The following is a 23,331-nucleotide window of genomic DNA, read 5'->3' as shown; positions in this document are numbered from 1 at the left end:
TATCTACTGATATTTACTGGGTTTTATTCCTGTCAGTAGTGACCAAAACTCAACTCTTCTTCACCGTGTTTCTTAACATGATTGCATCTTATACTCCCATCATTTGTGCCTGCACACACCTATCCACAGCAACCAAACTGCATGAGCTTTGGAGATGAATACTTCAGGCTCTAGAACATTATTTTAGGTCTGAATACCACATTAATATACATAAGCATTACAAACAATGAAGTTTTTCTGTCCAAAATTAAAGAAAATCAAAACTAATGATGAAATTGTTAACATCACAATAGTTCGTCATTATTTTTACAAAAACTTGCAGGGGGCTTTTTTTTCCTGTTGCTTCTCCCACACCCAAGTAACCAACTGAGGCATCGCTCAGGAATTTGGAACTCAGCTCTTTTGGAAATGCCTCTGTTGAGCAGGGACCTACGCTAGCTGCTAAAACCAATGAAGGTATCCATAAACTACAGATTTTTAGTTTTGTTATGAAGAACATCGCAGTCTTTCTTAAACATAAAGGGTGCAGACTCAAATTAGGTCCAAAGCAGGAGATTAATTCAAATCATATACTAATTTTAAGACTTGCAATAAAATTGACATTAACTGGCTGTAAACTTTGTTTTGTGCCACATCTTGTTCAGAAATGTTCAGTCTAATGCCTCCATCTTGGTCTTTTGCTCAGTCAGTTTGCATACAAACGCTGTAAACCGATGAAGTCCCCATATATTTGAACTTTAGCTGCATGGGACAGGATTTATTGTTGGGAAGCAGCAACTCCCTCTAGTGCCAAAGGAGATTCCTCCTTCTTAGCATGCTAAATGAATCTCCTGTGAAAGCCATACTTTGATGATTAATATCGTATTCTTGTTATAAAGTCGCATTTGAGATCCTTTTTTCTATTACAGGACTTTGTTGTATCTGCTAACCTAAGCGTTAACAGGCACTAAAATTTAATAGAAAAAAACATTTCTGTGCTTACAAATCAGGACAGTGTTGGGCATTGAGATTTTTTCTTTGAAAAAAATGATGTTAAACACACTGAAAAGCTTTGGTTTACATACTCAGACTCTATCAGACTGGCACTAAAGCTGGCTAGCTGCCACATTTGAAAGCTGTTTCAGAACCCCCTGGCCTTTCACAATTTACAGCAAGTGTATGATTTCCAAATAAACAAAAACATTGAAATCAGCCACAGTTACTCTGGATGCTAAATTTGTCCTAGGTGTCGGTACTCGGGAGGTTAGTATGCATAGACTCCACCACAGAATAACAAAACAGAAAGCTGGAACACCCTCCTGGGAGTTTTTATCTTCTGCAGATAAGATAAATAAAGCCCTATGCCCTTGAGTTACAAACTAGCTGCAGCAGATCAGTTCCACGGGGGACATTCCATGCCGGCTTGGTATGCTGATAACAGGATTTGGATGCTGCTGGTACTATGAGACTGCACATACTGTACACGAAGGTTACTGAGATTGTCACACTTGAGGCAGAGAGGCTTTGCACGCATTAGGATTGCACCGCTTGCATTGTTTTCTGATGCACAGCAATGGAACAGCACGAATGTCAGTGGTAAAGGCAAAAGAACGGCCCACTGCTGGTGAGAAATAAGATTGCATCTCATTAAAAGCGAACAGAGGTGGTAGGGAAGCTGTCCTACCTCCATCACAGGGAGGTGACTAGCCTGCAATGCTAGACCTGCCCTCCATCCTGAAGATACACTAAGCACCATGGGTGGAAAAGTGTAGGCAATGGGGTTTATAGAAAAGATCTCACTAGCAACTCCTGTCACAATGCTCTAAAACTTAGATAATGATCTGATGTCAAAAAATATGTGGTTTTAAACCTTTATAGGATCACTTATTATGACCTACTATCTAGAAAAAGGATGAACACAGGAAACAACCAGCTGCTCTGCTGTCCTAAGGTCAGAAGCTGAGGTACAAGCTGCCCCTCCTGTAGTGTATGTGGTGGCCACTTACAAAGCAGACAAGCACAGGGCAATATTCATGCCCTGTACAGATCCATAGCAGCAAGGTATATCTCTGTATCTTGCAATGTTGCAGAGTTCTGTACAGTGCACAAGCTAAAATAGCACAGTCAGCACACAGAGAATTAGGGTCTCTACAGTGCAGATAGAGGGGGTGAAGACAGTGGGGCCAAGAAATGACATGTCTCTCCCAGTGCAACTACCAAGTACAATTTGGCTTTCTTACTCCTGTAGCCTATACTTTTTTTTTCCCTGGAATCACTGGCACCCTGTGCGTCCCACATAGCAGATTGTATGGCTTTACACAAGTGATACCCCACAACCTGGTCATCATCAACAACCAGCTTGACTTGGTACTCAGATCAAAGGCTTGCAAACTTCCTTCCTGCTATAAAGAACCACCCGTTTTGAGAATGTCACCTGAGATTTAACTAAGTAACCAGCCTGACTGCCCAGGTGGAGCCGTGGGATAAGATGAGTCTTTTGAGTCTCTCAGTAATCTCTTAAGGCAGGGTTTCTATGTCTTTTATGTATTTTGTGGCTCGTGAAACATTGGCTGGCATAGTTGCTGGAGTTTTTACATTTTGCATGAAGAGTTAGTAAGCTGCTTTTAACTAAATACCATATTAGTTTTGCTTGGCATGTAGAGTGTATTTTTCAGATATTACAGATTTTGTTTATCCTGCCTCATTTATTTTTCGTATGATCTCACATAATAATAGAGTGATTTGCTCCAATTCTACAACAAGGGAATAAGATGATGTTTTCACTTCCAGTCTTAAATAGTTTTGTAATCTGGAATAATTTGCCCTTTGCACATACCTTCCTTGTATGAGTGAGTCATATATTGTTACTTCTTTTGGCCCTAGTCCCTAATCCTGCATAACTTTACTCAAATAAACTGGTCTGCGGCTGCTCAAATGAGTGAAGTCAGACTGGAACACAAGTAAATTGCCTTTCTGTGCAGCTGTTCTTTGTCCTGTTGTTAGTCTTACTCCTACTCTCAATGATGCAGGATTGGCACAGGTGCATCCACATAACTAAGAAAACAGCTATGCGTTTGCTGTGCTAAAAGTGAATCTTACATAAGCCTGTGTCATTATAGCTTTTAAAGCTAGTGTAGAAAAATATTTCTCGCCTTAGCTGTCAGGAAACAGCAAGAATGAGCTGCTCTGCAAAGGAAGGTGAGACAAGAGGATGAGCCAGGATGGCAAGCAGATGGGAGCAATGCCCATCCTAACAAGGGTGTAGTCACACACTACCTGAGCAAGAAGAGCAAAACAGATCCAGTGACAGCAACCAGGTTCAGCCAAAAGTCCATTATGGCCAGACAACTCTGTAGACACCTGGCAGGTCCAAGGTCAACCCAGGGAGACAAGTTGGGAAGGCAAGATCAGGGTTTGCAAGGTACAAGGCTAGGCATTGCATACATGCAACATAGTTCAGGCAGGAACCAACAGCAAGGCCTGAGCTGAAATGCAGCTCCTGAGCCAATGGGTGGAGTGTGTATGGATGGAAATGCACATCATGGTCCCATCTGAGATTTCTCACAGCTCTTTCTCATGACCTAGCTGTCTACAGAGCAGTCTGATCCAACATTACACAGTTGCACCACACCATAGTTGCCTGTGCACAGAGGCAGACAAAGCCTGGGAGATGGGGAAGGGGTTCTGGAGGAGGCTTACAGAGGAAGATGGTTACAGGTTGGTCAAGGCAACTAAAGCCTGTGGGTTCACTAAGGCCCTGGTAGCAGCTTATTTAAAATGTTTTGTAAAAACTTTTTAACTATTAATTTTCATTTAAAAATGGAATAATCTTCTCATATTTCTTACTTTCCTTGCTACATCAAAAGTTCATGAACCCATACACACAGAGGCTCTCATTTTGCTTAAAATGAACCAAGAGTTACTTTCTGATTTTAGTACTTTACATTGACTGTTTCACAGTGAATTTATATTGTTTATTGTTTCACAATGCTTACATTGTGAAAAACACGTTCTGTGGTTCTCAGTTCAGTTACTCTTGATAGACAAGACAGTTCACTAATTTGTCCCAAAAAAAGACAATGACATATAATCAAATTTGAATGCCACAAAAAAAATCAATTATGGAACTGCATACAATTTCACATAGTCTATGTCAATAAAAGCTATTAAACAGTAACAAACAGACTTTCAGACACACCTATTGAGAGCATCAGCTAAGTGTATCATTGATCCAGCAGGAATCGCTGAGCATAATTATTTTTTAAAACCAGTCAATACATCTTTCTACAATAACTTTATCTGAATGTTTTCTTCAGACTGCATAAGACTGAATATCTGATACATGGAGAGAAATGAAGACATACATATCTAGGACAACATTCACTATGTTGATGGAGCTGCCTTCACTGTCTCAATCCTTATTTTGGAAATCTTAAACTTCACATCTTGTTTTACTAAAAAATTGTAGTAAAAGCACCAGGACTGTCTTCCAGAACATTTTCAATCTGGAAGTGTAGCTGTGTGCTGGTTAAAATTCATTCTAGATGTAGTAAAAGTCACCAGAGCACAGTAGAGAGAGACTATAAGTGATCTATCCTGATTCCAGATCATCAGAGAGCGCATCAGGTTGCATTATGGATGAGAGAACTGTGCGGTCACATAGCTGTGCTTCCCATCATGTGAATGTCAGTTACATACATGAACTTCTGATTCAGTAATTCAACTGAGCAGTCATTTTACATCTTCACCAGCTAGAAATAGTTTTCACTTCAAGTCCAGACACTTCTTTACTATCAGATCCTTCACTGCAATATTGTATTGGGGCCAAGAGCCCCTCATGAGTTGCCCAGTGTCAGCACGATGCTAGCACACAGCACTGTACCTAACAATCCAAGAAATCAGTAGTAGTCTACAGCAACGCTAAGAAAATCCTGACTATTGCTTCTTAAGAGCTTGCAAGCCCACTCAAAACTCTCTTATGTTAAAATGTGGAGGCAATGATGCCAACGAATCTGCAGCAGATCTGCAGTCATCTGTGGCATCAGTCATAAACAAAGAGGCACAAACCATTCCACCCGAGTGAAAGCAGAGTTTTCCTAATTGCATCATTCCATGGGATAATGGTACATGCAGAGAGAGACCTGGTATTCTTTTTGCTCTTAGCTGAGAACAGTTATGTCACATGGACCTGAGCCAGTGCAGTTTATCTAAAGATCCAGATTTTAATTTCCTTGAGCTTTTTTTTCTTTTTTTTTTAATTTCAGTTGACTTCTCCTAAACCTCAATTATATTCTATATGTGCTTGATAATAGCCCTGTGTAGCAGGGGCTGCACAGTAGTGGGAGGCTCATTTTAGGGTTTTGTAAGAGATCCAGTCACTGCACTGTCTGGAAGGCAGAGCAACTATGCAAACAAGAGTTATACACAAAGCAGAACTCAGTGATGAGAGCGGGACATAGCTGCAATAAGCACCAGAGTGGAGGCTCTAGTTAGTCTCTAGCAGCTGTAAGGATCACACCAGACATACTGACCTAGGCTTTACAAATTGAGTGCTTTATCAAAGCTGATTGTTAAAACTGCAGGGAACTAGGCCTACATTCTTACACGATCACAATCCTCGTAAAGACAAAGGTCTTTGTTTTAGTTTGCTTTGCGAGGAAAGTTTAGAAAGAAAGCGTTCCCTGCATGCCATCAGAATGGTTCAGTGAGCGAGGTGAGATGAAGACTAATTCAACTTTAAGAAGATAAGAATGGAAGATAGAAAAGAAAGGAAATATTTGAGGCCATCTGCACTTCAAAAAAAGGAAAAAAATTCTACATATGCAGAGCAAAGCTTGACTTTATTTTTTCTTTTGTAAGGAATGTCTTCTAATACTGTTTACATACATATAGCACAGAGCAATGACAAGCAATTCTTCTAAAAATAGTTCTCCACTGCCTAGAGATTGTAGGCAAGGAACGCTTACCTGACAGACACCTGTATTTCCCAAAATCAGTTTTATGTATTGCCCTCAGCCCACATAATTCTGTCTCTGTTTTATATTTAGACTCTGTATTCCAGAATACAAATCTAATAGTAGTAAATTGTTTAGTTGGACATTTGACTTCTTATGCTATGGGCTGAGACAGTTGTTCAACAAACACTTTAAGCTAGAAAAAGCAGATAAACACAGCTAATTCTCCTGTTTGATTTTCTGCATGGACTGCACAAACAACTTGTGTGTCAACACAGGTGGGGGAAGAAAGTGCAGAAAAGGGAATGAGAAACTGGGTGAGGATGGCTTTTTTACTAAACCAAAAGATTTACTATGTTATGACCTTAAGTAATAACGATGCAACACAAAAGCTTAATGGAATAATTAGTAACAAATTACCATCAGTAATAGGTTACCTGAAAGAAGTACACCATGTTGGGCAGGCAGAGGAAAAAAACAGCACCAGCAGAATCTGTAAGATACAGAGAGAAAGTCTTTATGAAGCTAAAATGAGACATATATTTTCCAGATTTCTCCTTATCTATTAAGCTTTATAATTTGTGCTTGACCTATGTTCCCAGCTAGATTAAAATTGTATTTGTCTTGTAAGGCCTGTCAAAATGCAACATGATCTCCAAGCAAAGCTGCAAACATTCTTCTTTGAAGGTGATATATTTGGAAGACTGAATTATCTTGAAAGTGCCTGTCAGCATTGCATGAGATGGGTAGTTCTCTGAAAAAAAAAGTGAGTACATTTGCCTCAGTCTAAGGAAAAGTAAAATGGCCTTTAACCCTCAAAACCTTCCTTTTCTCATTAACTTTTGTTCCTCAAAAATGCAGAATGGTCAGCCAACATAGAGCAGGACTGGGAAGTTTGAGGGGAGAATGGGCATAAATGAGAAACATTTGAATAAAGGACTGGAGAGCTGGCATAATAAGCAGAGATAAGAGGTGGGAAAATAGGTTTGTGAAGAAAGGATGAGGAGGAACAGGGAGTGGAGTTGATGAAGAAAGTAAGTCTGAGTTGGGAGGGAAATGTTTGTGCCTCTTAACATTTCCTGGCCTTCATGTGCATTTCTTTTTTGGGGACTTTAAACCTACCCAGCGGTCACTGGGAATAAAAAAAAACCCGAAAACTAAAAGCCAAACCTAACTCCCTCCCATTCCGTACACCTTCAAAAAAGTCAAAGACTGTGGGACACAAAGAGCATTGTCTTAATTCTGTTATTCAGTTACATCTATGTTTGCTTAATTTAGGCAGGACCTCATCCTCATCTCTGTCTTTAAGACGCTTTAGAAACTGAGGTGTCTTATGAAAATATTAGTTACTATATCTTAGTCATCTTCCCTTTGAGGTCATCTACTCAGAGAGGCTGAGCTGTGCTACCTAATCCATATCCATAGCTAGGCTAAAGAGTTTATACTACTAAAGAAGTGACACAGTTCTGCCAGTCCCACACTCACACAACAGCATGTATTTACAAGAAATTCCTGCAAAATCAGCAGAATTTAGAATGATTCAAGATGTGTTTCAAGATCTTAATATGTTCCAGTGCAATAATTACCTAATTATATATAAACCAGATTCCTATCTTTTGTACAGAACACTAAGAGCAAAATGAAAGGAAGCTGCTATTTAATGCATGCTTTTAAATGTATCCTAAGAAAACTGGCTTTTATAATAATCTTTTCAATGAGAAAATCAGCATATTAAATGGAAATTTTCCATGTAGGTAATCAGGATTGTTTTCAGAAATTTGCAATTAAAGCTAAATATTTTAAACTGTTGTAGCTCTCCTGTATTTTCTAGTTGCCAGATGTTTCTGCTTTGTACAGGACTCTTTGCTGTTGTAGATTAGCACTGACATATCTTATTATCTCTGGGTACTGAGTTTTGAAAGGAGCTTGTCAGGTTTTGATAAATGCTTGGACATCAGACAAACAGAAAAAGAGGAACCGGCATCCTAGCAATATCTAGAATAGTTAAAACAGATTAATAGATTTAGCTGTAAGTGCGGTGACTCTGCATATAAGTAGTCTAGAACATGCAGCTAGAGAATCTCAGAGCTTTATTCTTTCCTTATATGAGTTGTTTTTATTCTTCTTAATGGATGCTTAATCCATGCTGCCTTTTTCATCAGCATGCGTAAAGTCAAATAAAGCACTGAAGAAAAAAATGGGTCTCTCTCTATTCACATTGAACAAAAAAACACTTAAATACAGAGGAAAACTGAAAAACAAGAGCAGTGATCTCATTGTGTATTACTTTCTCCCCCATCCAAAATGTATTTTTATTTTCTTTATCAATCTTCCTCTTTTTTTTTTCCTGTAATGGAATTATAGGTACCAAACCATCTGCTTTCTGATGTGCACTAGATAAAGTTGATACTGACTTAGTCTTTTGGGGTCTTGACAGATCAAATCTGTCAAATCTTAGTGGTGGTTTAATAAACCCAGATGCCTGCTTCACCTGTCAGAGGAGCTCACGCTGATGCCATAGAAAAGCTGACATGAGGGCACATGTGTGCTCCTGCCTCAGCTGCTTCAATACAAAGCCCAGAAACTGACAGCCTTAACACCTATAATTCAGGCAAACAGTTGTTTGTCTTAATCTATTAGAACCCATAGCTGTCTGTCACGTCCCTTTGGCTGGTTGCTGTATAAGGTTCAGGAAAATGGAATATGCATGTGGGCATCTGTGACTTCAGTTCATTGATTGTTCCTGGACTGTCACGGCTACACCATGAGGATGTACTCTTTTACAAAAGAGGCTGCTATTCTGATTTCCCTAAGATTACCTTTCAGATTGCCTTTGCTCCTAACCTATCTCATTAGCAATTTAAGGTAAGATGCCAGACTGAACTCAAGTCACTGACATGCAAAAAAGTAATTTCTTCTGCCAACCTTGAGAAAAAGATTAAAATCTCCAGCTGAGGTTGGTATAGCCTGCTAGGATAGGAGGACAGTATCTTCAATCAGTACAGCTAGATTGCCTGAACACATCTGTCTGAGTCTGCAGATGAGGCATAGAAGAATATTTTTGTGTTCTTTCTAACATTAATGATTTGGTAGCACTTGCTTTAACAGTAGAAAGGGTCTTTCTTGCTCTTTCTTCTCCGTTGTCTGCAATGTTTTTATTTAAAGGATTGGCCACTTCCTACCTCAGATGCAGCTTAAATTAATCAATGCTCTATTAATAGGTAAAAGTTGATATTTGGAATAGTATGGGTAGGCCTCTGCAATGTACTTCTGCAATGCGTCTGAGGATTCTTCAAGATGAATATGTGTTTACATTATATTTTGGCTGTTAACAGAGTTTGTATAAACTTGAACTGTTTAACTAGACTGCAGTTTAGTTCATGGTGAAGATGTATATTAAAGTAAGACAATGACAATTCTGTGTAAAACACAGTACACACACAGCCTCATAAAATGCTGCAGGCTGAGGAACCAGCCTTCTAGACTGTTGAAGAACTCTCAGCTTTACAAGAAAAACTATAGAAATTGTAATTTGTCTGTATTTTTTATGTTTCCCATTTAGCTTAATAAAGACTTTTATCTTTTCTGTCCAGATCGTCAAAATGATCCTGGGGTGCTTACATTAAGTATGTACTTTTTACATCATTTTCATTCCTCTATTTCATGAAGTATTTAGACTCCAGCCACTTGTGCCCTTATTCGATTTTATAGGACTACCCCTTCCCCAATCCCCACAAAAGCTAGGCTGGATATTCTCAACTCTGGTCTCCGGATGCTTAAGGCAAGCACAAGAAAAAAACTCCCTCACAGGACTCAAACAATAATGAGGGTTTTCTCCACATTAGGAAATGCTACTAGTGGAAATGAAGATACTAGTGCAAGCAGACTGGATTTATGCATGGTTTTGGTTGTTTTTTTTTTTTTCTTTCTGGTTTAGTTTAAAGTGATAGCCAACCAGCAGTAGGGTAAATTAAAATCCCACTTTTAAACAAAAAGGAGAACACCAGGTAGCAGTTCACACCACTTCAGTTATGATGACTCAAAAGGCGAGTGAGCTGGTGCAACTTTTCCTCTCATGTAGCCTCTAACTGAAGAAGCATTCCAGGAACAACTGACACAATCAGGCCCCTTGCAAGCCACTTAGAAAAGGCACAAGAGAAGAAGTTTGCCACAGCTCCCTGTAATGAAAAGCTCAAAAGGGTATTGTCTTGATACAGGGTTTATTCTTATAAAGGGGGGGGGGGGGGGGGGGGGGCAGGGGCACCATCTTTGTACACAGGTGAGAGCATTGTATTTGAGTGCTTCCAGGTTATTATTAAATACAGCTAAAAGTGTCAGTATAAATATACTTCTTACAAAAAGGTTTCTCACAAATGACTTAAAACCATCTTACCAAACCAACAGCTCATCTGCATTCTTTTTCCCTGGAGAAGCCTGGGGGGGGAGGGGGGAGAAAAACATGATTTTGACTAAAGGCTGAGGGGAAATGAGTGTTTGAAAACACTCATATTTCTCTCATTAAGATCCCCCCCAGGGCTTGACCTGCTTTATTACTTGATACCTTAGTTCCTCCACATCTAGGGTGCTTCACAGACTTACTCCAAAGCTAGGAGAGGGCAAGAGTTCCGTTGTGACATATATGACTGAAATGTACGGTTATTAGTTGAGTAGAAAACGGTGACAATAAGGATATGGCACAGTGCCTGCGGGACTGACAGTTTTCGTCGAGGGCTCCCGTCAAAGAGGGCGAGGCTAACGGCAACGGCCCGGCCGTTGCCGTTAGCCTCGCCCTCTATGACGGGAGCCCTCGAGACCCCTCCATAGAGACGGCAAGCGCGACGCGGGGCAGAACTACACTTCCCGGCAAGCCGCAGGGGGGGAGGGAGGCGAGGGCGATCCCCTGACGGCGGAGGCGGGGGTAGCGTGAGGCGGCCGCCTCACGGAGCCCATCGCCGCGGCCATTGGCGGGGCGCGGGTAGCGCTGCCATGGCGCTCTCCGCGGCGCCCCTCAAGATCTGCATCGTGGGCTCGGGGAACTGGTGAGTGCGGCGGCGGCAGCCCCTGAGAGGGCAGATACCTGGTCCCGGCCTGATCTTCCCTGCGGCTGTACCTGCCCGGGCCTTGCTGTCGCTTCCCGCTCAGCGCTGTCGTTCCGCCGGCCCCACAAGCCGGAGGATTTCGCGCTGTGGCCGCGCTCCCCTCAGGGGTGGCGGCGGTGAGGGCAGCCGCGCCCCAGAGGCGACGGCCCCGGTGCTGGTGGTGAAACACGGTGTCGCCGGCAGCTGCCAGCAGGGCTGGGTCTGTGGCGGGCTTTTGGGCGCGCCTGTGCCGCACGGGTGGGCTTCGGCAGCCCTCGGTGTCCCTCGGAGGCGGAGGTACTGCCCTGAAGTGAACGGAGGGAGAAGCGGCAGAATCCGGCACCCTGTTTTGGCGTACTTGTAGGCACCCGCCTGTTCTGTGAAGAAGTTGTTTTAGGATATTTTTAACCTGGTATTCGTTGTGTGGTTTGTCCGATGTCAGGTGACGGAGACATTAAAGATACTGAACGACTTGCTGAACGAAAAAAATGCGTTGCTCCCGAAGCGCTGTAACAAGTCCGCTTCTCTCCAGAAGTGGTGCTCGGGGTTTCCTGTGCTAGCTGTTTTCCAAGGTAGTTCAAAGAAGAGTTGCGAGACAGCAGGTTGTTTGAAATACCTTTTCTTTTTCCAATTGATTATGCTGAGACACACTGAAGGCTTGAGACGAGGTTTTATTGCTGCATCTGTCACTGGTTTATAATTAGACTTAAATAAACTTACTGTTGTGTCCACTGAAAGCAGTAGATTTACTAATCATTCTCCAAGAGGAGTGTCATGTTAGTAATCCTTTGTCTCCCTTCTTCAGTTTCTCTGCTATTCCTTATCGCTGTTTCTACCCCGGGCCCCTATTTACAATAAGTTAACTACAATGTATTATAGAAATCTATCTTCACAGTTTGTCACTTGAGTTACTAATACTAAGCACGTATTATTTCTGATAACATTACATTAAATTTAAACTCAGGGGAGTTTGGGGTATAGCAAGGTACTGCATTTTATTAAAACTCATCAGTCTTTTGTCAAGCTGATCGTAGGCTAGTTGCTCACCCCCTGCCCCCTCCGTGCGATTGGCTTTTGGTGCTGTTTTGCATAGTTAAAAATATCAGCAGCTGCCAAGTTGTGTTTTTCTTTGTGATGGCTTGTTCAGGGAAGGGCTGACATTTCAGTGCAGCATCTTTTGCTTTCCTCGCACTGGCTTGTAACATGGATGGGGAGATACTGTGCATAGCAATATATGTCAAAAGGAAATTATGTCGTTAGACCTGTTGTCAGTCTTTTAGGGCTATTGTTGCCGTTCTTCGTCCTTGAAATTTAGCAAAAGTTTTACAGGAAGTTTGACTGCATTTATGTTTGATTCACTGTGAAACACGCAGAAGCAAAAGGATTTATAGATATTACCTACTTGCAATAACCACGTCCATATATATTTTGCTTTCACCTCACTAGATCAGTTTAATAAGAAGAAAAACTCCTGCCTAATGGGATGGATATTTGGGTGGCAAAATGCCCATATCTGCGATGCTGAAAGAGATAATGCTATTACTGGGCATCAGCTTTTTTCTTTCTTTTGGGGATAAATGTATTCAAATAACTGATAGCTTATTTCATATGTGATAGCAGTGTGGCAGGGTTTTTTGTGGCAGAAAAGCAGAAACAAAAGTAATAAAAAATTTTAAATTGCCAATTATTTAATGTGCAACATCTCTCCCCACTCAAATGTTTCTGAAAACAATAATTCTTGGAGAGGTAGGTGATTTCTTCCTCAGAGTTGAAGGGATGACAGATACCAAACCCTGACTGTAAAGAGCACTGTAATTCAATAATATATGCAGCCATTGAACTAAATAGGACTTAAATTGAATTGTGTACCTATGTGCATGTAGGTGCCTTTTTGAACTGGGGCCTGTGGCCCTAAAGTGGAAGCATTTAATGCTCAAAAGCAGGTAAACAGAAAGAAATGTAAGCACTTATATGTATCTCCTCATTGATATTTTGGGGTTATGTATTTTTGAAGCCTGGATTATGGGAATGTGTGACTGGTGTTGCCTAAATTGTAAGAATGTAAGCAGTTGAACTGAGTGGGGTTTGGCGTCTTTAGCAGTTTGGAGGCTGTGGGGTTTTGGGGTTCTGTGTGAGATGATTCTGTCCCACAAGTGCCACTAACTGTATGGACGTCTTTGCATTCTCACAGCCCTTTAACCTGTATCTGGGATGGAAAAAAAACACTAAAGGAGCTTGGCACCACAGTGACCTTTTAGAAGGATTGAGCCAGTTGCCTTGGATGATAAACTACTTCCAGTCAGACTTGTTTGGTCAGTTTGCTAGGGGGAAGGTCACCTTAACAGTGAAGTTGACTTGGCAGGGGTCACTCAACACCTGATGGAAGATCATGGGACAGAACAGATGGCTCACACGGCTTTTTGCTGGCCTTGCCCACTTAGGGTTGCTCAGCTGGTGAATAAATGATTGTATTAGGATCTTTAAGGTAGGGGATAAAATAAGCTTTCTTGATTATGAAGAGAGTACTCCTTGGGAATATGCCTTGGAGCCTGAGGATTTAAGGACGGTGTCCAGATTCAGTTAAAACACTGCAAACACTGCCTTAGACAGGTACTATAGCCTGCTCTTCTGACAACACTTCCAGGGCAGGTTAACAAGATGTGCACAGCCAGAATTTATCCCTGTCTGTTTTGCTAGAACCATTCCTTAATTAATCTGATTGCCCAACTTGAACAGAAACTGTAGAGTTTGGGAAGAGAGGGCAAGTTGCCAGGACAGAGTGGTTCATAGGCCCAGGAACTTGCTGTAGAAAAATGGGAGGTAAAACTTGTGGCTTAACTAAGGTGATTTTATAGGGACAAGTGGCAGAGCTAGAGTTAATGATATTATTTGCACTTGCATGTTGTGACCTCTACTGATGCTGGTATCAGGGCAGGTTTAGGAGTTTCTGGGTTTTGTGCTTTACTTTTAAAGTTATGAGGGAAAAGCAGACCAACTGTGATATGTGGTAACAGGGAAGGGCAGGAGACGAAGTGGGTGGTCCTGCTCAGCGAGCATCAGGTACAGTTCTTCAGAAGTGTTAAGTAAGAAGTGTATGTGATTGTGTTTGGGCGTACCTTTGATACTCATTGCCAGGAAGAGAGCTGCTGTTTGGCATGCAGCTGCCTTGTGTTACTTGAATAGTATTAACCATCCCTCAGAGCATGTCAGGGTTAAGATTTATGAGGAAATCTTTCACTATGGTTTTTCTTGAGTAACTGAGAAGCTGCAGGCACCAAGTCTAGCAACCTAGCTCACACTAGAACTGTTATTGCTAGGAATAAATTGGCAAGAATTCCCATTCCTTTGCCTTGCGATGTGTCAGGAGTATACAAGACGAGCCAGACATTCCAGTAAATTATTTCTGAGTACACACTCAGGAGTATGGGGACACAGAAGAGAACATAAGCTTGCTTGTTGGATTAACAGGTGTGGGGAGCTGGTATTTCACCTTGCATAGAGCAATCTTAAGACTTGGTGTCAGTTGTTTGACCTTGCTTAATTCAGTCCTACAACAGTTGTTGCAGCATAACAGGAAATGAGGAACCAGAGAAGCCAGTCAGGAGAACCTTCTTGAATTCAGGAACTAAGACTAGACAAATATTCATGTTTTTTATGCTACATTCAAAGGCTGAAAAAAAGACAGCTAAGGCATTTAAGTGTTAAATAGTAGTGGAATTAATGTCTCGCTCAAGTGGTACACGCTGCCAAACTTTATGTTGGCAAACTGTTTGAAAAACCCAGTTGGGCAGTTGCTGAATCAGTTATTTCTGTCTTTCTCTATCAACACTAAGTACCAAGAATGTGTAGTTAAGTTCAAAACTGAAGACAGTGGTTTGCCGGGATCCAGATTTTGTGTATAAATCGGCAGTAATAAATGTGCTTTTGTTCAAGGAACTCAAAGCACTTTCTGAGAAACACATACCTGTGTTGTGTTGCATGTGATTCATACTGTTTGTGTAGATCTGAAATTTGGGGGTTGAGCTGGTGAGTTGCCTACCATTGCAGCGGAAACCACTTAGAATATGAGCTTGATAAGAGATGGCTGACAATTGTAGCTTCTGTATCACATCCTGAACCCAGGGGAATTTGTAGTGTGTGAAGTGCTATTAGAGAAATAAATTCCAGTCTTTTAAGACATACAGTTTTATAGTTTAACTGAAGAAGGTCTGCTTAGGATACTATGATTTTTTTCTGCCACTACTTAGAAAGTGACCTTAGGCCTGGGATAGCACAGATCTTTAATACAGCACAATTGAGCTCTTGGAGCAGAATGAATCTATTTGGTTTAGTTGCCAGCTATGAGTTTATTACAAGCAATGTCCATAATAAATTTAGGGAAGTGTGTGAGTATAACTAGATTTGTAAAGTTAAAATGTTCTTACCTCCTAATAAAGTGTGCAGTTCCCCCCCCCTCCCCTGCCCCCCACATAAGCCTCAGATGATGGCTCTGTGTTTTTTTCACATCTTTCTGAATTTTTTTTTGTCTGCTTAGTAGGTTATCAGTAATTATGAAGCTGCCACCTTGTCCCAGGAAAGGAAGTTAACAGGCTTTATGAAATTGCATCTTTTTCTTCCATGTAGCATTCAGGCTATGAATGGAAGGGATGGTTGTGTTTGTTCCTCTTCTTGCATGTAGCTTCTGTAATTCTGATTAATTTCATTGTTGCTTAGAGATTTGAGTAGTAAGATTGATCACCGTCCTACAGGTTTCACTGTGTGCTGTTCTTGGGGGAGAAAATGAGGCTAACAGTTAATGGAATTGTCTGCCTGCAAATTCAGAGGATGGTATTGCAACAGTTAAGTTCTGTGAGGTTGGCAGCATAACCATAAAGCTTACAACTTCTGCAAGATATAAATGCTTCTTGGCTTTAAATGCATATCAGTATTGTACAGCAATTGGTGGGTCAGTCATCTTAGCAAAGAAAACTTCCCGCTTCTTAAAGCTGAAAATGATCTGTTTTTTAAAAGTGTGTATGTCACTTTTACCACTGCTTTGCAGATGTAATCCATTTGATTTGTGGAAATACAGTAACCCCAAACTCTCACTGGATAGCCATAAGCAGAAAAAGTAAGTAAGGATGTTTTCAGTAAATGCTTCAGGCTGACTTACTCTAAATACATTTGAGAGAAAGCAGCAGGTCTGAATGACTGGTGTATTTTTCCACTTGTTTTACTAGATCAAAAATAGTAACTGGTCCAATAACCTGTGAATTTCTGTTTATTTTAAAGACAGTCTCTTTCTTCTAGAGCAAAATAATATTTTTTTTAGAATATTTTTGGTTTCTTTCCTGCAGGGGTTCTGCAGTTGCCAAAATAATAGGCAACAATGTAAAAAAATTGCAAAAGTTTGCTTCCACAGTGAAGATGTGGGTCTTTGAGGAGAATATTAACGGGAGAAAACTGACGGATATCATAAATAATGAACATGAAAATGTAAAATATCTCCCTGGATACAAGCTGCCAGACAATGTGGTAAGGCTCAGAAGCTAAATTCTAGTTATGGAGCAGAGGGAATGTTGCTTATGCTGTGACTGGAGGTAGACATTTGTTTTGTTAACATCTTTAAGGTTTATAATATTTCAGACTGTACACTATTTTACTGATGCAATCAGAGATTTGAACAAGTAAAATTATGCAATTATGCAGGTAGGTAAATCCAATGCACATACATTTTTTATTTCCAGTCTCACTGTTGTCTTTGTTACTTCTGCTTCTGTATAGGGAAGCAAATGTGAACACGAGGGCAAGATTAACAGCTCTGACCATACTCATTAAAAAAAAATTTGGCCGCAACTTTGAAAGCAAGCTGGCTGCTCAGTGAGAATTGAAGTTAGAAAGTATTACAGGATGAGAACTAGAGTATTTCTCAAACAAGCTGCAAGTCATTTGCAGTGTATCTGGTTCTCAGCTGCATTTCAACTATGTGCAATCAGATCAGCATGTTAGATATAGCATTGCCAGGGCAGAACAGTGAGACTCCACATCTATTCTGTGTTGGTGTGACATGATGGTTGGGTGGGCAGGTGGTGACTCTTGCCCCAAAAACATTATAGGAAGAGACTGCAGCAGCTGGCAATTCAGTAGAGATTTTGGGCAGGAAAACCATGAACTGCCATGCATTGCAGCTTTCTCTTTACCAATAATGCTGAAATCCCGTTTCCCTAGACTTCAGCAAGTGTGGTGTTTCAGCTGTCCACTACCTGCTCATTCAAGTTTGTTCTCTTTATCAATAGTTGAGCTTATTGCTACATTTTAAACCTGCCACATGTAAAAACTGGTATTTTAAGATGATCATCAAGTGTTAGGAAAAGTGGAGTCTGGCAATTGACTTCAAAGTAAGTCACCTTCTTAAAGGGTAAACAAAATCTATGAGTACAGAGAGAATATAAACTAGTAGGTGTAAGAGGCTTGGAGAAGGAATTTGAGTATATAAGGAACTAAGTAAAGAAACTACTTTTCTGCATGCAGTAATTTATCAAAAATGGATATTATTTTGTCAAAGAGAAAGCAGTTTCTTATTTTATATTTTCTTACTCAAAGTACTTGTTTGAATGTTATGGAACATTTTGAGGTTTTGTTGCACTAACCATGCTGATGGCTGTGAAGATGCCCCTTTCAAGACATAAAATAGCTTGTTTGAAAGCTTAAATTCGTGTGCTTTTCTGGGAAGTTTATGTTACTGCTTATTTTCAATGATGAAACACAGTAGTTTGTAGCATTCAGTTTAAGACCAAAATGTGCTTTTACTTATCAGATAACACTTGTGTGTAGTGTTAAGAAGTTATGTGGCCTTTCTCTCCCATAACTACACAGGTTGCTGTCCCAAACCTTAACGAAGCCGTACAGGATGCAGACTTGCTGATTTTTGTCGTCCCTCATCAGTTCATTCGTAAAGTCTGCGATGAAATCACAGGACGAGTACCCAAGAAAGCACTTGGTATAACTCTCATAAAGGTATAAAAAATACTATGCATTAATAACTCAGAATGTGTCATGGAATCTTCTAAAACAAGATGGCTTGATATTTTGATATGAAAAGTCTCTTTGCAATATTCACTTGATTGTTCCATTAAACTTTTCTAGATGTAAAATTGGAATTCATCCCAGTCATTAGTGCATTGTTACGCGGTGTTTTATTTTAGGCTAGTGCTTGCAGAAAGAGGAAAATGAGGCTGTTCACAAGACTTCTAAAAAGAAAGAGGGAGTGAATATGTTTTGCACCACCAAGCTTTCCAATCTTTTATTTGTTGTTTCCAAACGCATCATTAGGTGAAGAACAGAGCACAAGCATAATGCTTTGATTGTTAATGCACATCCCACAAGCAGACTTGATCGTTTTAAGAACTGCTGAGAGAATTTCATGTGACTGAGAGGATAGTGCTCTTGTTCATGTCAAATATTATGTTGCAACAAGAGAGTCTGTTCAGCATGGCCCAAAAAGACAGTTCATGCATAGGAAATTGGAGGGGGCAGAAGTGCGGGAAGTGTTTCATTGGAGTGTTTGTAGTTTTGGTGGCAGGAAAATTTTTAAATGTGGATGGGCTTTCCCCCCCCCACCCCTCTGCGTGTTTAGCTGCAAAGAATAAGCTGTTCCCATAAGTTTTGGAAGATTCTGGTTTGTTGTTGCTTTGTATTTATTTGAGAGTAGGACGTTTTCTCAGCACACATTCCCTTGTTTACTGTCATTTCTGGAAAGTGATACATTTTTTGATCTTTGCTTAAAAAGAACAGAAACCCCCTATCACTACTTAACTGCAAGCATATCTCTTAGTTTGGCTAACTAAGCCCATCAAATCTGTATTGTTTTGTCAGTACTGACCTGGTATATTGCTGAGATGTAAGAAAAAGTAATGCTTCCCAAGTGCGCTCTGCAGTTTGCAGAAAAACTTTTCATATTGTAGAAGGATAAAATAAAGCAGTGGTAAAAGAGCTGAATGCATAGCATCAAAACTACACAACTGTCCTAGATGCCCTTAAGTTTATTGCTTTGAAGTTGTCTGTTTATGCTTCTTTCTTCTGTAAGCTCAAGATAAACTTTATTCTCCTTTAATTTGCTAAATGTGATTTATGTTCTCATGTCCTTAGTGTTAGGAATAACTCTAATGAAATTGGTGGAGTAAATGAGGATTTATGTCAGCATATCTGAAGTCAGAATCTGGGCCTATATTCCCTTGGGATTACTGCTCTGGGTATTGGTTACCAGTGCTTTAATGGAGTGTTGAATAATGACTATGTTTAAAAAAAAAAAGGGAGGAGGGGTACTTACCTTAAAAAAAAAAAAAAAAAAAATCCAAACCCCAAACAAACAAAAAAACCCAACAAAACAAAAACCTTATACTTAGTGTAGTGTAAGTAAAATAGTGACACCTGCCATGCAAAGCGGAGTTGATTACTAGGCAGCTTCCCACTGTCATGTTGTGACCCTGCATCAGTAGGCGGCCTTTCAAAAGAAATGGTGTGAGGCCCCATTTAATTTTTTTGCAGGAGAATGCAAAGTACACGTTAGCTTTTATGAAAAGGCATAACTGTGCATTTAAGAAGAAAGGGCAGAGATTTAACACAACAATGAAACTAAGTAGTAGAGGCAGGAATGCATTCTTTCCTCTACTTTTGCAGCTTCTTTATGCATGCTGTTTTCATCAAAGTCATATTTTTAGTGGTCTCATTATGCTCAACACTAATGCTATTAAAGTGGCTTGTGTTAACTTTGTCAGTTAAAGTGCAGTTCTGCTCTGAAAAATATCATTAGGGGATGTCTTGTTTCTGTGCTTTCTAAATCTCTTAGCAAGCTAGCAGTGTGTCATTGTTTAGCCTTTTTTTTCCTTTTTTTTTTCTTTTTTTTTTCTTTCTTTTTTTGACAGTCCAATCTTCAAGCAGAGCCTAACGTCTGATAATAAACCTGAGTCTTTGGGAAATAAATACATTTGTATGCTGGTTAATCTACGTTCCCCTTGAAACATTTGCATCTGTGTTGCTTTGCATAAGTTCTGATCACTGGTGTCTGTGAACACCTAACAAATCTTTGTGGCATAGGGGGAGGAACCATATACAATGTAGGATGCAGGATGTGTTACAGCAGCGAGCGCAGGAAGCAGGGTAGGCGGAGGTCACTCAGCATACTCTTCAGGCAGCCTCAATATCAATCTCATTGTCATCTACCTTTACAGAGGCCCCAGGGATCGCTCTGGCAGACACGTTAGGACTCAAGCGATAAGACCAAGAATCGGACTTGCATTGTCTGGGAATCATTGCTGCCCAGTGGAAATTCCCATATTGGAGCCTTGGTTTTTGGGGGAGGAAGAGGTGTTTGTTTTTTCTCCTGTCATCTTGTCATTCAGTATTGGATTGAACTCTAAAAGAAACAGGTGCAGCTCTCCTTGACTTTGTCAGAAGTTGCATCTCTTTCATAGCAGAGCTGAATTTGGCACCTAAGCCTGTCTGATCTCCTCTCACTTGGGTGAATAATTGCTGTGCACATATTCACATTTTTGGAGTTGTTCCCAATGTGTGCATGCTTTTCTGTTTATTAATTGCCTGCTTAGGAGGAAGGGCCTTACAGTTATTTTGTGGGGACATTTTTGACACTGTGAGGGAGAAATACAACATGTATATGTGTGCTTGCTTTCAGATTCTTTCTGTAAGTCTCATTAAAGATGAGAAAGCAGAGATGTGCATTAAGTGACACAGATTGAAAAATAATGCAGAAATGTCTGTAGTTTAATTAGCTGGTTCTATACAGGCATTTCTGCATGTCTCTTGATTGCACCATGTTATTTAAGGAATAGCACCTCTGATCTGTGGAAATGCAAATTACTGGCAACATACAAGTGCGTGTATATGTGTATGTGGAAGTAGTAGAGGATCACACTGCCTTTTTTGCCTTTAAGTCGTAATTCAAAATTACTAATCCCCAAAAGTACCAAATCCCCAACATTAAAAAATAGTACTGTATAAAAGGTGGTATACTATGGGAAAGACAGACCATTTCAGTAGCTTGTCTACCATGCCCCTGTTCTAAAAACTGAAAAGGAGTCCGCATTTAGCAGGCTAGGAGAAAAGGGGTTTGTGAGAAGAAAGTGGTCTCATTTGGAGTTCTTGGTTCAGGCAATTCAGGGTACCAGACTGTCTTCTCCCCTGCAGCATTAATCTCTGGGGTGATCTTTCCTAAGGTCCTATTTTTGCCCCTACTGTGATGCTTTGTAAAGAGTGTGTTATAAATACAGATGAAAAATATCCTTACAAGTTAAACTCTTCGCAGTTGTTCAGCTTTCTACATATCTATGAATGGCTGTTCCATTTGTAGTAGTATTCAAAATTATTAAACCGGGTTTCTACTAGTAAACTGTTGTTGGTATTGTACACAAGGGAATCGGTCTCTGATATTTCAGTTCAGATACCTCGTCACAAAACAAGTTATCGGGATGCCATTTTGTGAGTTTTAGTGCAATTTCAAATCCAAGTGCAGGCCTGAGTCACAACTGATGGATTGGTGAAGCTTCACTGGTTTTAGTAAGGATACACTGATAGTAAGCAGCTGAGATTCTGAACTAACAAAGCTGAATATTCATCACTTCTTAGAATCAGGGCTTTGACTGAGCATGGAATAAACACTGTTACCATCATTTACAGTTTTGTCCTAATTCTTAAGGTGCTGTCTCCTATGAAATTAAGACAGCTTGGAGAGGTCGCAACAATAGCAGAAGTTTCACCAGTAGCAAGTCTGTCATCTTTAGTCTCTCTCTGAACAGGCATTGTTGCAGTTCTCGCCTGTGGACAAGACTAATTGTGATATGCTTTCTTCTGTGCTGTGTCTTATGAATGACTTTTTAGTAATTCCGTTTAATGTTGGCTGCAGGGAATAGATGAAGGCCCGGAGGGACTCAAACTGATCTCTGACATTATTCGAGAGAAGATGGGAATAGACATCAGTGTGCTGATGGGAGCTAACATTGCCAATGAGGTGGCAGCAGAGAAATTCTGTGAAACCACAATAGGTACTGTTCCAAGTAATAAGAATGTTTAAAACATGCTCCTGTCCTCACAGTTGCACACCAAATAGATTAAATTTTATGCTTTTCAACATTAGCTCACTATTACCATAAGCTGTTCAGTTCTTCTTATTTTAATGTTGAATTTCCTAGAATGTTTACACTTCAAAAAGTACTAGGACAATACGAGGAATAGAGGGAGAGGGAGGAGTGCAATTTTACCTAGTCTCACTAGGGTTGTGACCTTAGCAGGTGAAATATTAAGCATGCTTTTTGTCACCCTCCACATAACAAACTGCTTTATTTTATTACTGTGCTTAAGATTTTTCTTGGATCTTCACGGCTTCATATGGGTAAATGATTATATATTCTGTACTCCAATTCAGGTGTTATGGTCAAGATGGTACCTTTATGCATGTTCGGGTTGTGTTTTTTTTAAGATATCAATATCTTATTTTAATTTCTCAAAACAATTAGTTTCACCAAGGGCTAGACATGGTTTTAGTTCTGTGTTGATGTCAGCACACCTTTGCAGCTCAAAGATGTGCCTAGACTTGGATTTCAGTGTCTAGATAGGCATACGTGTGTGTGTATGCATACAGGTAGTCATACATAATAGCACAGAGTTCATGTTTTTTCAGTATTAATTTTTACAGGTTTGTGCATTTTAGCTTTGTAACCTGTCATTAACAGGTTTTGCATTGAACTTATTTTTGAATGGTTGAATTACCTCTTAGCACTTAGAAATATTTGTCAGTGGCAACATACTCAGTAGGTATTTTTCTGGAATGCAGGCCTTAAAAATAATCGATAGAATTGCACCTGCTATATTTTTAATTCACCTTTCTTTTATTATTAACTGTTCTTTTTAAAGAGAATGGTCAAAAAAGTGAGAGTATAGAGAATTAATGGAATTGTTATTTAGACTCTGTTGCTGAGCAGACAATGAATTATGAAGAAGTCCAGAGTAACTCAGTGCAGAGCTTTTAGGTGTGATGTAGACATGTCCTTAGTCACTTAAAACAGGACTCTGTTTAAGATGGAGATAGAACAACCTTATCTCTGCTTTCAAGTGTTTTGACTTGCACGGGAAAGGCTAAATAACACCCAAATAAATTATTCATTTTTTTAGCCTGCCTTTCTCTCTCTAAACAGGCAGCAAAGTCTTGGAAAATGGCCTTCTCTTCAAAGAACTCCTGCAGACTCCAAACTTCCGAATAACTGTAGTAGACGATGCAGATACAGTTGAGCTTTGTGGTGCTCTGAAGGTAAGATTAACAGACTACAGCT

The 23,331-nt window shown here is 40.1% G+C and overlaps 1 protein-coding gene across 1 annotated transcript in view; it reads left to right on the top strand.

Annotated features, from left to right (window-relative positions):
- Positions 1-10,835: 10,835 nt before the first annotated feature.
- The window catches only part of GPD1L (glycerol-3-phosphate dehydrogenase 1 like), a 30,386-nt gene continuing 17,890 nt past the window's right edge, over positions 10,836-23,331 (top strand). The window contains exons 1-5 of the mRNA XM_068404732.1: positions 10,836-10,972; positions 16,348-16,525; positions 17,867-18,007; positions 21,909-22,047; positions 23,197-23,309. Coding sequence (XP_068260833.1) covers positions 10,920-10,972; positions 16,348-16,525; positions 17,867-18,007; positions 21,909-22,047; positions 23,197-23,309 — 624 coding nt within the window. The 5' untranslated portion in view covers positions 10,836-10,919. The remainder of the gene's footprint in view (positions 10,973-16,347; positions 16,526-17,866; positions 18,008-21,908; positions 22,048-23,196; positions 23,310-23,331) is intronic.

Source organism: Nyctibius grandis, chromosome 7, assembly GCF_013368605.1.
Source record: "Nyctibius grandis isolate bNycGra1 chromosome 7, bNycGra1.pri, whole genome shotgun sequence".
NCBI lineage: Eukaryota > Metazoa > Chordata > Aves > Nyctibiiformes > Nyctibiidae > Nyctibius > Nyctibius grandis.
The sequence above is the reverse complement of the archived record's forward strand: the minus strand, read 5'-3'. Positions and strand labels throughout refer to the sequence as shown.